General features: G+C 52.0%; 1 protein-coding gene across 2 annotated transcripts; it reads left to right on the top strand.

Annotated features, from left to right (window-relative positions):
* Nucleotides 1-1810: 1810 nt before the first annotated feature.
* Nucleotides 1811-10113, top strand: celf1 (cugbp, Elav-like family member 1). Of its 2 annotated transcripts, none has more exons than XM_052062698.1 (13): nt 1811-1997; nt 4841-5028; nt 5157-5239; nt 5779-5827; nt 5911-6045; nt 6270-6349; nt 6498-6659; nt 7131-7200; nt 7605-7724; nt 7837-7950; nt 8099-8287; nt 8749-8892; nt 9040-10113. In XM_052062698.1, exons 2-13 carry the CDS (start codon nt 4851-4853, stop codon nt 9165-9167), a joined length of 1452 nt encoding a protein of 483 aa, XP_051918658.1. In that variant the 5' UTR covers nt 1811-1997; nt 4841-4850; the 3' UTR covers nt 9168-10113. The 2 variants fall into 2 exon arrangements, with proteins under 2 accessions (XP_051918658.1, XP_051918659.1); XM_052062699.1 differs by lacking the exon at nt 1811-1997 and adding an exon at nt 3337-3888.
* The last annotated feature ends 2217 nt before the right edge of the window (nt 10114-12330 follow it).

Genomic DNA, 12330 nt, shown 5'->3' with positions numbered 1-12330 from the left:
TAGAAAGCACCGAACAGCAGAACCAAGAACAAATCTAAGTCATACTGAGTCAAATGCCAAGTGAGTTTTGAGGCGGGTTTTGAAGATGGGCAGCGAGGAGGCTTCAGTGGGAGGTCATTCCAGAGAGAGGGACCAGCAACAGAAAAGGCCCCATCCCCTCTGAGCCTCAGTTTAGTTCTTGGTACGTCTAATAATGTCTGGTCCGCAGACCAGAGGCGCCGGGCAGGTGTTTAGGGGCGGATGAGTTCAGAGAGGTAAGGTGGTGTGAGGTCATTTAGAGATTTGAAAACAAATAAGCGGATCTTGAAAAGAACTCTAAAATGTATGGGGAGCCAGTGAAGGGATGCCAGAGTAAGAGTTATGTGCTCCCTCTTACGAGTACCGGTCAAGAGGCGAGCAGCGGCATTCTGGACCAGCTGGAGGCGCTTAATGGAGGACCGGCTGACTCCAAAGTAAAGGGCATTGCAGCAATCGAGCCGGCCAACTTGTTAGGCTGTCGCCTGTACTGCGCTTTTCTACCTCCGGCACTCAAAGCGCTTCACACTGTTAGCTCATTCACGTACTGATGGCGCAGCATCAGAAAATGGCAGGTCACAATCTTGCTCAAGGACACGTCTCCATAGTCGCAACGGCTGGGGGCTCAAACCACCAACCTCTTGGTTGGGAAACAACCACTCTACCACTGAGCCATGACACCCCATGTGGTGATTTAAGGAACCGCGCATTCTGCTCTTTATGAGACAATCTTGGGGGAGAATGTTCAACCACCAGTTTGTGTCCTCAAAATGAAGCACACTTGTGTTCTTGAGCAGAACAGACAATACACACCAGCAAGTCGACTTCTGAATTACATTTTAAAAAACTTAAACTGAGGTTTTGGAGTAGCCGTGTCAAAGTCCAGACTTGAATTTGATTGAAATACTTTGGCATTACCTCATTCACGCGTAAAAACTCTCCGGCGTTGCTGACACTGATTGTCGGGGACAATTACTTTTTCACACACGGGTAGGTATATCTAAACATAGTTTTTTAAAATCCTTAATATATTAGGGAAACAATGCAAACAATAATTTTGGAATGGGGCAAATTCTTTGCCATGATACTGTATAGATATATCGCGTTTGTAATAAGATAAGAGAAGATAAGATAAGATTAAAAAAAAACTTTATTTGGCTGATAATAGATACATTTCCAATTAACAGCAGCAAAATTATGAAAGGGGGAAAATAGACAAAAAGTATATAAATAAATATAAAATATATGTATATAAAATATATAAATAATTGTTTTTAAAATGTTCTTACGCACATTGCCTATCTCCCTTTCCCCAGTCAGTATTGATCTTAAAATTGCTTTTAAAAACAATTTCAACCTCTTTGAAAAAGTGGCGATAGAATAGCAAAGTAAAAATATCCTGCTCGGACAAATACATACTTGTATCTCGGTTTCCTTTTCTTCTTCTTATTATTTTATTTACTATTAATTTGTATTTGTTTTAACTACTCGATGCTTGAAATTTTTAAAAATGTTAAATATTGGAGAAAAAAAATTATAGCAAAACATCTGTCCCGCGTGGTGCCCCTCAGAGGACCGCACCATCCACCACTTCCACGAAGGAAATTGTCTACTACCATCTCGGTCTCTCAAAGCTCTGACTTTACATTACGACGCATCTGAAGTGTGCGTTTTAAATAAATTACCGTTCTTAAAATAAACAAACGGATCAAGTATTCATAAAAATGTCTGAAATTGCGACGCGGCCGTCGGAACCACCCCCGTCGGACAGGTGCAATGGAAGTGGCCCAGGCTGAGGCGAGTGCCTGCCATTTTTACACAGTAACGGCTAGCTGTCACAATCTGGGAAGTTGGGAGTACTCGCCGTTTAAACTTGTCGATTTCAAAGTGTACAACACAACATTACATTTGCCGGCCAACGTCCAACACGCCACCCTGGTCTCAGCCAAAGCCAGTCAAATAAACTGTGGCGTAAAAGACGGGTAAGTTGCTCATTTCAAGTTGAGAGAAAGGCTTGTTGGGAGCTAGCATGCTAGCCAGCTAGCCTTGCCGTGGCGACCCGAAGCAGCGTGTGCGCGCGCACCTGGCAGCTGACTGTCAAAAACTTGTCGGTGTCGGCTGGCCCGCGCCGACGCCAACGTGACAACAATGCGACGAGTACACGATGTGTGGCGTTGGTGGCGAGAGGCTGGTGTCAAGCGAGAACACTCCTGCTCACTATTCATAAATTATGTTTTGGTCACTATTTATATCTGAAAAGAGGGCGCACGTGATGTCAGCTCCTAACGCGGGAGTGGCGAGAGTGTTCAAACTTGCAAACTTTATTGCACTTGGGCACGATGACAGAGAGCCATTCGTGTTTTTGGAATATCCTTGTGAGGTCTCCACATTGCCGCACATAACTCATGGTTGTTTCTGGAATTTTCCCCGTGATTATTAATAAAATATGTGGCAAGTTTACGATCAATGGCGTTTCCGCAGACATCACACTGTTAATTGCTAATTACGATCTTACGTATCTCTTTCTTGTCTCGGGTTTATTTGTCAAATATACGTCTTAATGAAGAATAAACAACATGGGTAAACTAAAGTCGTTGCAGCAACCTTTCCATAAGCTGTATTTTGTTAAATAACTGGTCAATTCTAAATAAACATATTACCAATAATATGAATACTTAAAGAAATGCCAATGAGCTACTTTATTCATCCATCCACTTTCCAATCTGCTTATCCTCACGAGGGTCGCAGGCATGCCAAAGCCTATCCCAGCTGTCTTCGGGTAGTGGTCGGGGAACACCCTGAACTGGTCGTCAGACGATCGCAGAACTTGTTTATGATGAGAAAAGCCTGCCGGCCTTTTATCCTCTTCCTGCTTGGTCGATTAACGGGGCCCCCAAGCGTCTTCTGTTGTTCCCCCGCACCTTGGGTAGGTCCCTGATTGCTGTTAAGTCCCCCCTGTGAAGAGCCCTTATCTCAGGATGGTTGGACAGCGGGGGTTCTGGAACTTGCCATCACACCAAATGGTGGGTAGTGGTGCTTTGGTCTCACCTCGCCACTCCCAACTTCTTCCAGCCACAGCGGCTCAGATGTTTTTTGTTTTTCCCGGATTTGCATGAGAGGCGTTCCTAACCGCCTCTCATGATCATATTGTCTCTATATCGTCTCATGAATGTGTTTCTTCTACGCTTGCGGATTCAAACCTGCACCCCTCTAACCATGGCTATATGACTGCCGGCAGAGTTTGGTCTGCGTTGACGCGTCCACGTAGACGGACGCCACTTTGCGGCCTTCCCCGTCCTTCTCCGCCGTAGCCGTCCGGAACTTAATTGTCGGTGGGCGTGGGCCGGCGGGCCGGGGATTACGCGGCGGCTGCGCGGTCGCATTGACTGTCGCTTTTCATTCCCGCTGCCCACTGGGCCTTATCGCCATGGATCTGACACGCTGTTTATCTGACGCTGCAGCCAGATCTGCTGGCCTCAGGGAAACGCTCACAAAGGCCGTGGCTCATCAGCATTTTGATTGTGGCCATCACGCCCTCTGACCCCCCCCCCCCCCCCCCCCCCCGCCCGCCATCCCGCCAGCATCCCCGCTTCCTCCATAGGCCTTTTCGCTGCCCGTGGCGTCGTCCTCCGTTTGGCCGGCGTTCCCCTCGGCCCCGTGTTCTGACCCGCGGTCCCCCGCCGGCCAGTTTGTCCTGGTGTGGATCCCGTTGCTGTTGACTTTTCACAGAGCAGCGCGTTTGTCGACTTTGGCGGCTCTCGTCCTTGTTTGTGTTGATTTTTTGCTTTCGCCCAAAGCCGCCATGGCGTCTTTTAAGCTGGATTTTCTCCCGGAGATGATGGTGGATCATTGCTCTTTGAACCCGAGTCCTGTGTGAGTCACCTTTCTCCTTTCTCGCACTTTGACTGCTGGCATTGAGGTGCTTCGCCGTTGGTGTTGCCATGTACACGCGCAACCGCGAGTTTAGTTTGCGTCTGTCATGTATTGGCCAAAGTTGACATCAGGTTGAAATTGTTGAAGACGCAACTTTGCACTTGCACTCAATCCCAACATCGTCTTTTGTTTGGGGTTGGTGGTTTGGGAAGCTCTTCCCCGACTGCCCCCGACCGACATGATCTTACCAAATGTGATTTCTGGTTGTTTGCGTGCGTTGTCGGCCATGATCGGGCTCGCGGTCATCTGCGCAATTCCAGGGGAGGCAGTGGCACTGTTCTTGGTGTTTAGCTTTGGATCCAGAAGGCTCCTTCACTTCTGGAAAACGGCTGAGAGTCTTTGCTGTTTCGCTGTTGTCGGTGGAATTCTTTCCCGTTCTTGATCCATGTACAGCTTAAAGGCGTTCAACGGTCCCGGATCTCTGTTCTGGCATTTGCCGCTTCCTCGCCCGACGCACATTTTCACCGGGAGACGGGTCAGGACTGCAGGCAGGCCAGTCGACTACCTGCGCTCTTGTCACGAGCAAGAATGTGCTTTGGCATTTGGTTTGAAAAAAGACTTTGCTTGCATGGCAAAACCCGGACGGACCTTTCGGCATGACCGATGCTTTGGCAGATGCCAAAGTGAGCCGTGCCATTGGCACCGCGGCAGCCCCTTAACCGTCAAGAGACTTTGGAACTTTTGGGTCCATAACGGTTCTTTTCCTCTTGGGCCCGAAGGACACGCGTCCGCAATTTCCCAAAACAATTTGAAATGCAGACTCGTCGGACCACGGAACAATTTTCCACCTCGCGTCAGTCCGCCTTCAATGAGCTCGGGATCGCCGCTGGCGTTTTCTGGCTCTTGCTGATGCAGTACTCGGGGGTGGGTGGGGTCTTGTGTGTCTTTGCAGTGGCAAGAAGATGAACGGGTCCCTGGACCACCCCGACCAACCCGACGTGGACGCCATCAAGATGTTCGTGGGCCAGATCCCGCGCTCGTGGTCCGAGGAGCAGCTGCGGGAGCTCTTTGAGCCCTACGGCGCCGTCTACGAGATCAACGTTCTCAGGGACCGCAGCCAGAACCCGCCCCAGAGCAAAGGTGAGTCGCCGCAGTCCGCAGCGGAGCAAATCCAGGGCCCCCGCGCAATCGGACGCTTCGGACCGTACGGCGTCATGGACTCGCCGTTTGTTGAGCCCGTGCGTGTGTTTGGTGTGTTGTGGTGGCAGGATGCTGTTTCGTCACCTATTACACTCGCAAGTCGGCCTTGGAAGCGCAGAACGCTCTTCACAACATGAAGATTCTTCCCGGGGTGAGTGGTCGCGCCGTCCTTTCGCAGCACGCCGGTTTCCGTGGAAACTGCCGCCCGCCCTTTTCGACGCGGCTCGCTTGTCGTTCCGCCGGAATTTGGCATTTGAACCGTTCTTTGGGAACTAAGAAATTAGGAAGGCTCAGACACTTTTGTGTTTTTGGACTTTATTTCCCTTTGATTTAACCTCCAAACGCGTCCGATCGTTTTGCCCGACCTGGTTCTCTATCTGCTTTGCTTTTTGAATGCAACCGCAGTTATTTTGCCCTCTTTTTCATACGATTCGGTTTTTTTTTTTGGTCTCGGTCTCCGGCGAAATAATAAAAATCATAAAATGAACACGCTCTCGACTCACCAATTCATTTCCCGGAATGCAACGGTGTTCATTTGAAGCTTCAAACGGGGGAGGGCGACGCTTTTCTGAACCGCTCCCGGCTCAAATACTCCAATTTATCGGGCTGCACCTGCTCATCCATATGGTAGTTCTACAGCAGCTGCCCAAAAGCGGAGGGCGAGCATTGACGTCCGATCTCCTCCTCCAGATGCACCACCCCGTCCAGATGAAGCCGGCCGACAGCGAGAAGAATAACGGTGAGCGCCTTTTCGGGAAGGGGGCGTTCCATTTCTGTTGCCGAGCGACCTCGTTTGAGCGGGCGCCTTTACGTGTGACGCAGCGGTGGAGGACAGGAAGCTGTTCATCGGCATGATCTCCAAGAAGTGCAACGAGAACGACGTGCGGCTGACGTTCTCGCCCTACGGACAAATCGAGGAGTGTCGGATACTTCGGGGCCCCGACGGATTGAGCCGAGGTGACGGCGAGAGTTCTCGCGCTCCTCACACATCGTACGTGCCGGAACATTGTTGCCGATAACCCGAGGTGGTCTCGTCTCGGGATCAGAGACGTCGATATTCCATGTCAGTGGGCGCTTTTGAGGGTCTTTCAGGCCTGGCGTCCAAGCTCTGGCGTTTGCCCCCGCCCGGGTGTCAGTCCGTCCAATCCTGCCGTCGACGCGTCCACCTTTGTGTGTTGCAGGCTGCGCGTTTGTCACGTTCACGGCCAGGCAGATGGCCCAAGCCGCCATCAAGTCCATGCACCAGTCCCAGACCATGGAGGTGAACGGCCGCCACGCACGCATACGCAAACACCCGCCGTCGCGCCGGTTCGACGGCACATCGGGGAAAACAAATGAAGACACGGCCACGTGATCCCCCCCCCTCCCCGCGGATCGGCCACACGTTGCGTTTGTGTGTCACGCTCCAGGGCTGCTCGTCGCCCATCGTGGTGAAGTTTGCCGACACGCAGAAGGACAAGGAGCAGAAACGCATGGCGCTCCAACTGCAGCAGCAGATGCAGCAACTCAGCGCCGCGTCCGTGTGGGGCAACCTGACCGGGCTGGGGGGTCTGGCGCCGCAGTACCTGGCGGTAAGCCTCCCGTGCTTCCTTGCCCTCTTCTCAGTCCGGGAATATGCCCTCACTGCTACGTGAAGACCATTACCCAAAAGTATGAGGTCACACAACTGATTCAATGAGGGAGGGGGGCGTCAAAACTTACATTAGCGTACAGACGGCTAATGCGGCGATACTCCCGAGCCGGTTCCGTTCAGAAAGTTGGTGGCTTTTTTTCTTCTGACTCCCTCTTCTTGCGAGTGTATCCCCATCCACGCGGCACACTGCCCCCCAGAGGCCAAAGCAGGCACAGCGGAGATTTACTTGGAATCTTTTTCTTTTCTTTTGCCATTGTTTTGAAACGAAATCATTTCCCGGTTCTTCTTTTAAAGTCGAGCTTTGAGAGTTGAACGGCAGCTAAATTCAGCGAATAATTGCGCATGGCCACGCCCATTTCCATCCCGGTCCCGAAACAATCGTGATGGACTGTTTGGTGTGTGTGTGCAGATTTACTTACAGCTGCTGCAGCAGTCGGCCTCCACAGGGAACGCGCTCGGCAACCTGCACCCCGCTTCAGGTACGCCGCGTCACGCGCCCACCCGCAAGTGAGCTCGCCGCACAGACGACCAAGGCGCGAAAGCCATCCGACGCCCGTCCGACCTTCTGAAGAGTATTTGATTTGCATTGGAGAAAGCAAGCCACGTGTGTATGCACCATTCGGCTCTTCTCGTCACAGAGGAGTCCAAATCAAAAAGGATACGTTTTGCTTTCGAGTTGGAGACGTTGAACTGTGCGGATTTCAATTTGAAAAAAAAAGAAAAAAAATCGCAACGTTTTAAATGCGCAGTGAAAGAAAGCGGCAATTTCTCAACATACTTACTGGGCTTTAGTCGAGCAAAGGGGTAATGTGCCTTCGAACCTGTCCAGAAAGATGGCGTCCTGTGATTGATGCCGTGTGTGTGTGTGTCTTGCCCACATCAGGTCTCAGTGCCATGCAGAACTTGGCCGCCTTGGCAGCAGCGAGCGCCAGCCAGGCTTCAGCAAGCGGCTCCAGTGCCATGACGACATCAAGTAGTCCACTAAGTGCGCTAACGAGCTCAGGTAAATGAGGGGGGGTTGGGGAGGGGGGTGTCGGCACTTTTCAAAGCGCTCGCGAGACTGGCGTCCCGCCTCGCTTCTCCGTTCGATTCTTGCGGCCTTCTCTTGGTCTCAGGTTCGTCGCCCACCTCGAGCGGCACGTCGTCCGTCAACCCCATCGCGTCTCTGGGAACGCTGCAGTCTCTGGCCGCCGGCACGGGAGCCGGCCTCAACGCCGGCTCGCTCGCAGGTAGCGCATCCCGACGCGCGTCCGGCGGATCTGCGGCGTCAAACCCATTACCTCACTTTGGTCTCCCCGTACCGCCGATTTTCCTCTCTCGGAAACTCGGCGCCCGATGGATGCGCTCACCCCGGCCGGGGCCCTTTGTGCCGAGCAGGAATGGCGGCGCTGAATGGCGGCCTGGGCTCGGGAGGCCTGTCCAACGGCTCGGGCGGCACCATGGAGGCGCTGAGTCAGGCGTACTCGGGGATCCAGCAGTACGCCGCCGCCGCCGCCCTGCCGGGACTCTACAGCCAGAGCCTGCTGTCGCAACAGAGCGTCTCGGCCGCCGGCAGCCAAAAGGAAGGTGAGCCCCCCCCCCCCCCCCCCCCCGCGCCGCCATGAGACCTTACGCTTTCATGGTCACTCCCGGACATGGCGTAGGGGGGGGACCGCATTGAAGCTATGCCGTCAATTGTGCAAATCAAACCAACCATGAGCGATTGAGGATTTTAATTTCATATAGCTGCCACAAGGTGGCAGCAAAGCACTTGATTCCACGAGACGCAAACGAAGCTCCTCCCCGCACTCTAACTCCGCCATAGATCATAAAGCGCAGGTGTTTTTGTGCAAATATGGACGATGGGGTGAATTTGGAAATGGCAAGTCTGCGGGGCAGCCTCCGTCCGCTTCCCCGCGTGTCCAAAAGGTTCAAGACGGAAGGACGTGGCCGCCGACGAGTCATTCCCTGGCACGTTCGGCCCGCTTTGTGGCAGAGACTCTCGGAAGGCTTTGGCACGTCGCAAGCTTCTCTTTCTCCTTTTACAGGTCCGGAAGGGGCCAACCTGTTCATTTACCACCTGCCTCAAGAGTTTGGCGACCAGGACCTGCTCCAGATGTTCATGCCCTTCGGCAACGTCATCTCCGCCAAGGTCTTCATCGACAAGCAGACCAACCTCAGCAAGTGTTTCGGTCAGTTTGCGCCACCGAAACGTGTAACGTGCCGAACGAGAGATGAGACGCCCAAGCGCCACGTCGGCGCTGAGAAAATCCATCGCGTTGGGTGGCGTGCGCGTGAAGCGTTTGTAACCGAGAGCTTTGTCGGGCGTGCGCCTGCAGGCTTCGTCAGCTACGACAACCCGGTGTCGTCGCAGGCCGCCATCCAGTCCATGAACGGTTTCCAGATCGGCATGAAGCGGCTCAAGGTGCAGCTCAAGCGCTCCAAGAACGACAGCAAGCCCTACTGAGGCCGCCGCCGCTCCGGTAAGTGCGGCGGCCAAGGCGGCCCATCCCTCCCCCCCCTGCTGACGGACTGGATTCTTCCCGCGTTCCCGTTTGCCGTTCGTGCACTTTGGATGCCAAAGTGCCGCGTTTTCTTTTGAACTCTCTCGTTTGCCGTGCTTCCTTTGAAACCTCGACGGTGGCCCGAATCCTCGTTTTCTTTTGTAAATGCGCTTCACTTTGCCTTCCGTCTTCCCGAGCCGCCGTATATGCCGCCAGTCGGCGATTTTGTGGTCCCGTCGCCCGATGCCGAGGACTCGCGACGGAGTGGGAAATGAGTGACGGATTCCCAACCGCGCATCATGTCGTGACGCGCATCATGTTTTTGTTTTTTTCTTCCTTAATCAACCTCTGACCCAATAATTGAGTGACGAGCGACACGGCAGAGCAGACGCAAAACAAAAAGCTTGCGTGTCCCTTGGCCCAGACCAACCTGCGTGGCTTTTTCAGCGCAACGCGTCTTTTTCTCTATCTCAGCCCTCAAACGGCTGCGATGTCGCGTGCAGGCCGACCGCTGCCCCAACTTGCACAAGCCGTTGTAGATTTCTTTTTTTTTTAAAAGGAGCAATCAATTAATGCCCTCGGACGGGGAGGGGGGGGGGAGCAAGGGGGACAATCCGTGAAATGCGCATCATGCCCGATGTGGGCCGATGGGCCACGCGGCATCACCGAGCCCACCCCAACACATGAATGCGAGACAACGACGTGTTTTCTTTTTCTTTTGATACAATCCGGCGCTGTGTCTTTGTTAAAAGCCCCGCAACGTTTATTTTGTTTTGTTGTTTTTTTTTTGTGGGAGCTGGAGAGGGACAGATCCGCCCCGTCACGGTGTGGCCGAAGGGAGGGGAGGGGGGGGGAGTTGTCGCGTTGCAAAAGTGTTGGGAGACATTTTCACCCCCCCCCCCCCCAAACGTCCTTCCCATGTCTCCGACGGAATCTCTCTCGTCTGATTGGAGCGCGCGTCGTGGCTTTTTTGTAGACGCGAGGCCCCCACGTGTATATTGACAAGGATCCGCCTCTTCTATTTTTATATTTCCAAAAGGAGAACAAAAGTTTTGTACTCCTCCTGTGTGCTGGGAAACTATTTATTGCCTAAATTATTGAGCTGCTGTCGTTTTCAACCACTAATGTGTCGAGCGACACCCAAGGGATCGCCCATGGGGGGCGCCTTCCGGCCGCTCGGGTCCGTCACCGAGTCACGACGGGCTGGCGCCTCCTCCTTTCCGCATCTCCGAGTTCTTTTTTTTTTTTTTTTTTACTCTCCGTTCATTCGTCTCATCAGTGAACGTCCAACCACGACCAATGTCTCGGCCCCGTCGTCCCCCAAACGGAAAGCAAACGTGACGCAAGAAAGGCCGAACTTTTGTCAACCGACTTGGACTTGTTTTCGGGGGAGTGAAAGTTGCAATCGTATGAAGATCAAGTCACATTTTCTCAGCTTGAAGGTGGCACCGCGATGAGAGTTTGGCGCTCCCGCGTTGCGCTGCGCTCCGATGGATGCTGGCGGGGAAAATCTTCATTCTTGTCCTGTTGCTTTTTGGACGAAGACTCAAAAGGATCAGACTTGATTTCTGTCATTTGCAACCGTTTTCTCTCCAAATACACGATGCTCATCATGTCACTCGGATTTTATGGAGAGTGTGTCTTGTTCTTTTTGTCCTTTACGAGTTGGCCCTTTTATTCGACAAGGTCTCCATTCCTGATCCGTTACGACTTCACTGAAATGAAACTTATTTCCGTAATATTTCAACTCTCTTCCCACTATTACAACTTTGTTGCGACTTGAAAAATTCGGGAGATCTACTTGTCATCGTTTGCCTGCTGAGCCGCCCCCGAAAAGTATTTATTTATTTCATTTAAATATAATCTCGAGGGTTCTCAAGAAACGTTTTGATTGATTGCCCCGGACGGCCTCATGGTATTTGTGATTGTGTGTGTCTTGACTCGCGGTGTTGCGTTCGCGTGCTGGCTTGTGTGTGGGAATTTAGAAGATGTGCTGGGGGCTTGGGCAGCATTTCATTGTGGCCGCAGTATGGTCACTAGAACAGCTTGCGGGGGAAAAATACTACAAACGTTTTAGTTGGGAATTCCTCTTTGTTTGAAAAAAAAATTAAAAATCACATTTTCACAAGAATAAATGTATTCATACGACGACTAAATAAAGCTGCCCGATGATTGTATTCAGGATATGATTTCGGTGCCCCAAATGAGATTTTCCATGTGAGCCCAAAACATTGAACAGGTCATGCGCAGTGCAGTGTCGCCCTTTTTTCTTTTAAAAAAAATCAAGTCTAAAAATGTGAATTGTTGCAATTGATTATGCACAATTGTGCGCTTCGTTCATTAAAAAAATGGAATTGCTTGACAGCAGGGCTGGCGCAAGTCCAACATTTTCACATCAATTTACAACTTTTTAATGGTCATTTGTAGCCACCGGGTACAAATTTGTGGTGTGTGTTGTGACTATTTTGTGGCCACAAAAATGGGCATAGTATGTATCTCCGTTGTGGCCACAAATGCCCCCACCTCCCCACACACACACACGCACCTGTCGTGTCTGGGGTGGGGTCAACTGAAGAAGTCCAAAAAACATTTTGAAAAAAGGAGTGCTGACTCTGTTGGGGGCGGGGGCGGCTTTGTAAGTGAATGCTAGGCTAGGCGAGCAGCCGCTGCGGCATCGTTAGCCGACGAGGCGATGGCGGCGGCTCTCATTTGACAGACGTTCCGTTCGTCTATCGCTCTCTTTTTAGGATGCATGTTTTTATATCTGCACCGAGAGTCTTGACAAACACGGCAAGTGATTTGGATTCACTTCTGGAAAATGACAAATAAACTGGTGCCAAGTCTTTTGCTCAACAACAAAGTTTTCTTCTTCCCCGCCTGCTTGCACGCGCGCCCACGCGTTATTTCAGGTGACGCGAACACCCAAACTGATGATGATTCGGTGAGCGATTTGATCCGTAACACGCCGTCAGAAAAGCGGCAAAATGTTGATGGTTGGATTCTGTGCAGAAACGCCGCACGAACACGGGGAGATGAACATTGAAGCGCACACGGAGCAGTCTCCCCCCTGTTGTTGCGTGCAGCTGCGCCGTAGCACCGCTAGAGGCCGGCACCGGATGTCAGCTT

This window comes from Hippocampus zosterae, chromosome 4, assembly GCF_025434085.1.
Source record: "Hippocampus zosterae strain Florida chromosome 4, ASM2543408v3, whole genome shotgun sequence".
In the NCBI taxonomy this organism is placed as follows: Eukaryota; Metazoa; Chordata; class Actinopteri; order Syngnathiformes; family Syngnathidae; genus Hippocampus; species Hippocampus zosterae.
Note: the sequence above shows the minus strand (reverse complement) of the source record. Positions and strands in the feature narration are given on the sequence as shown.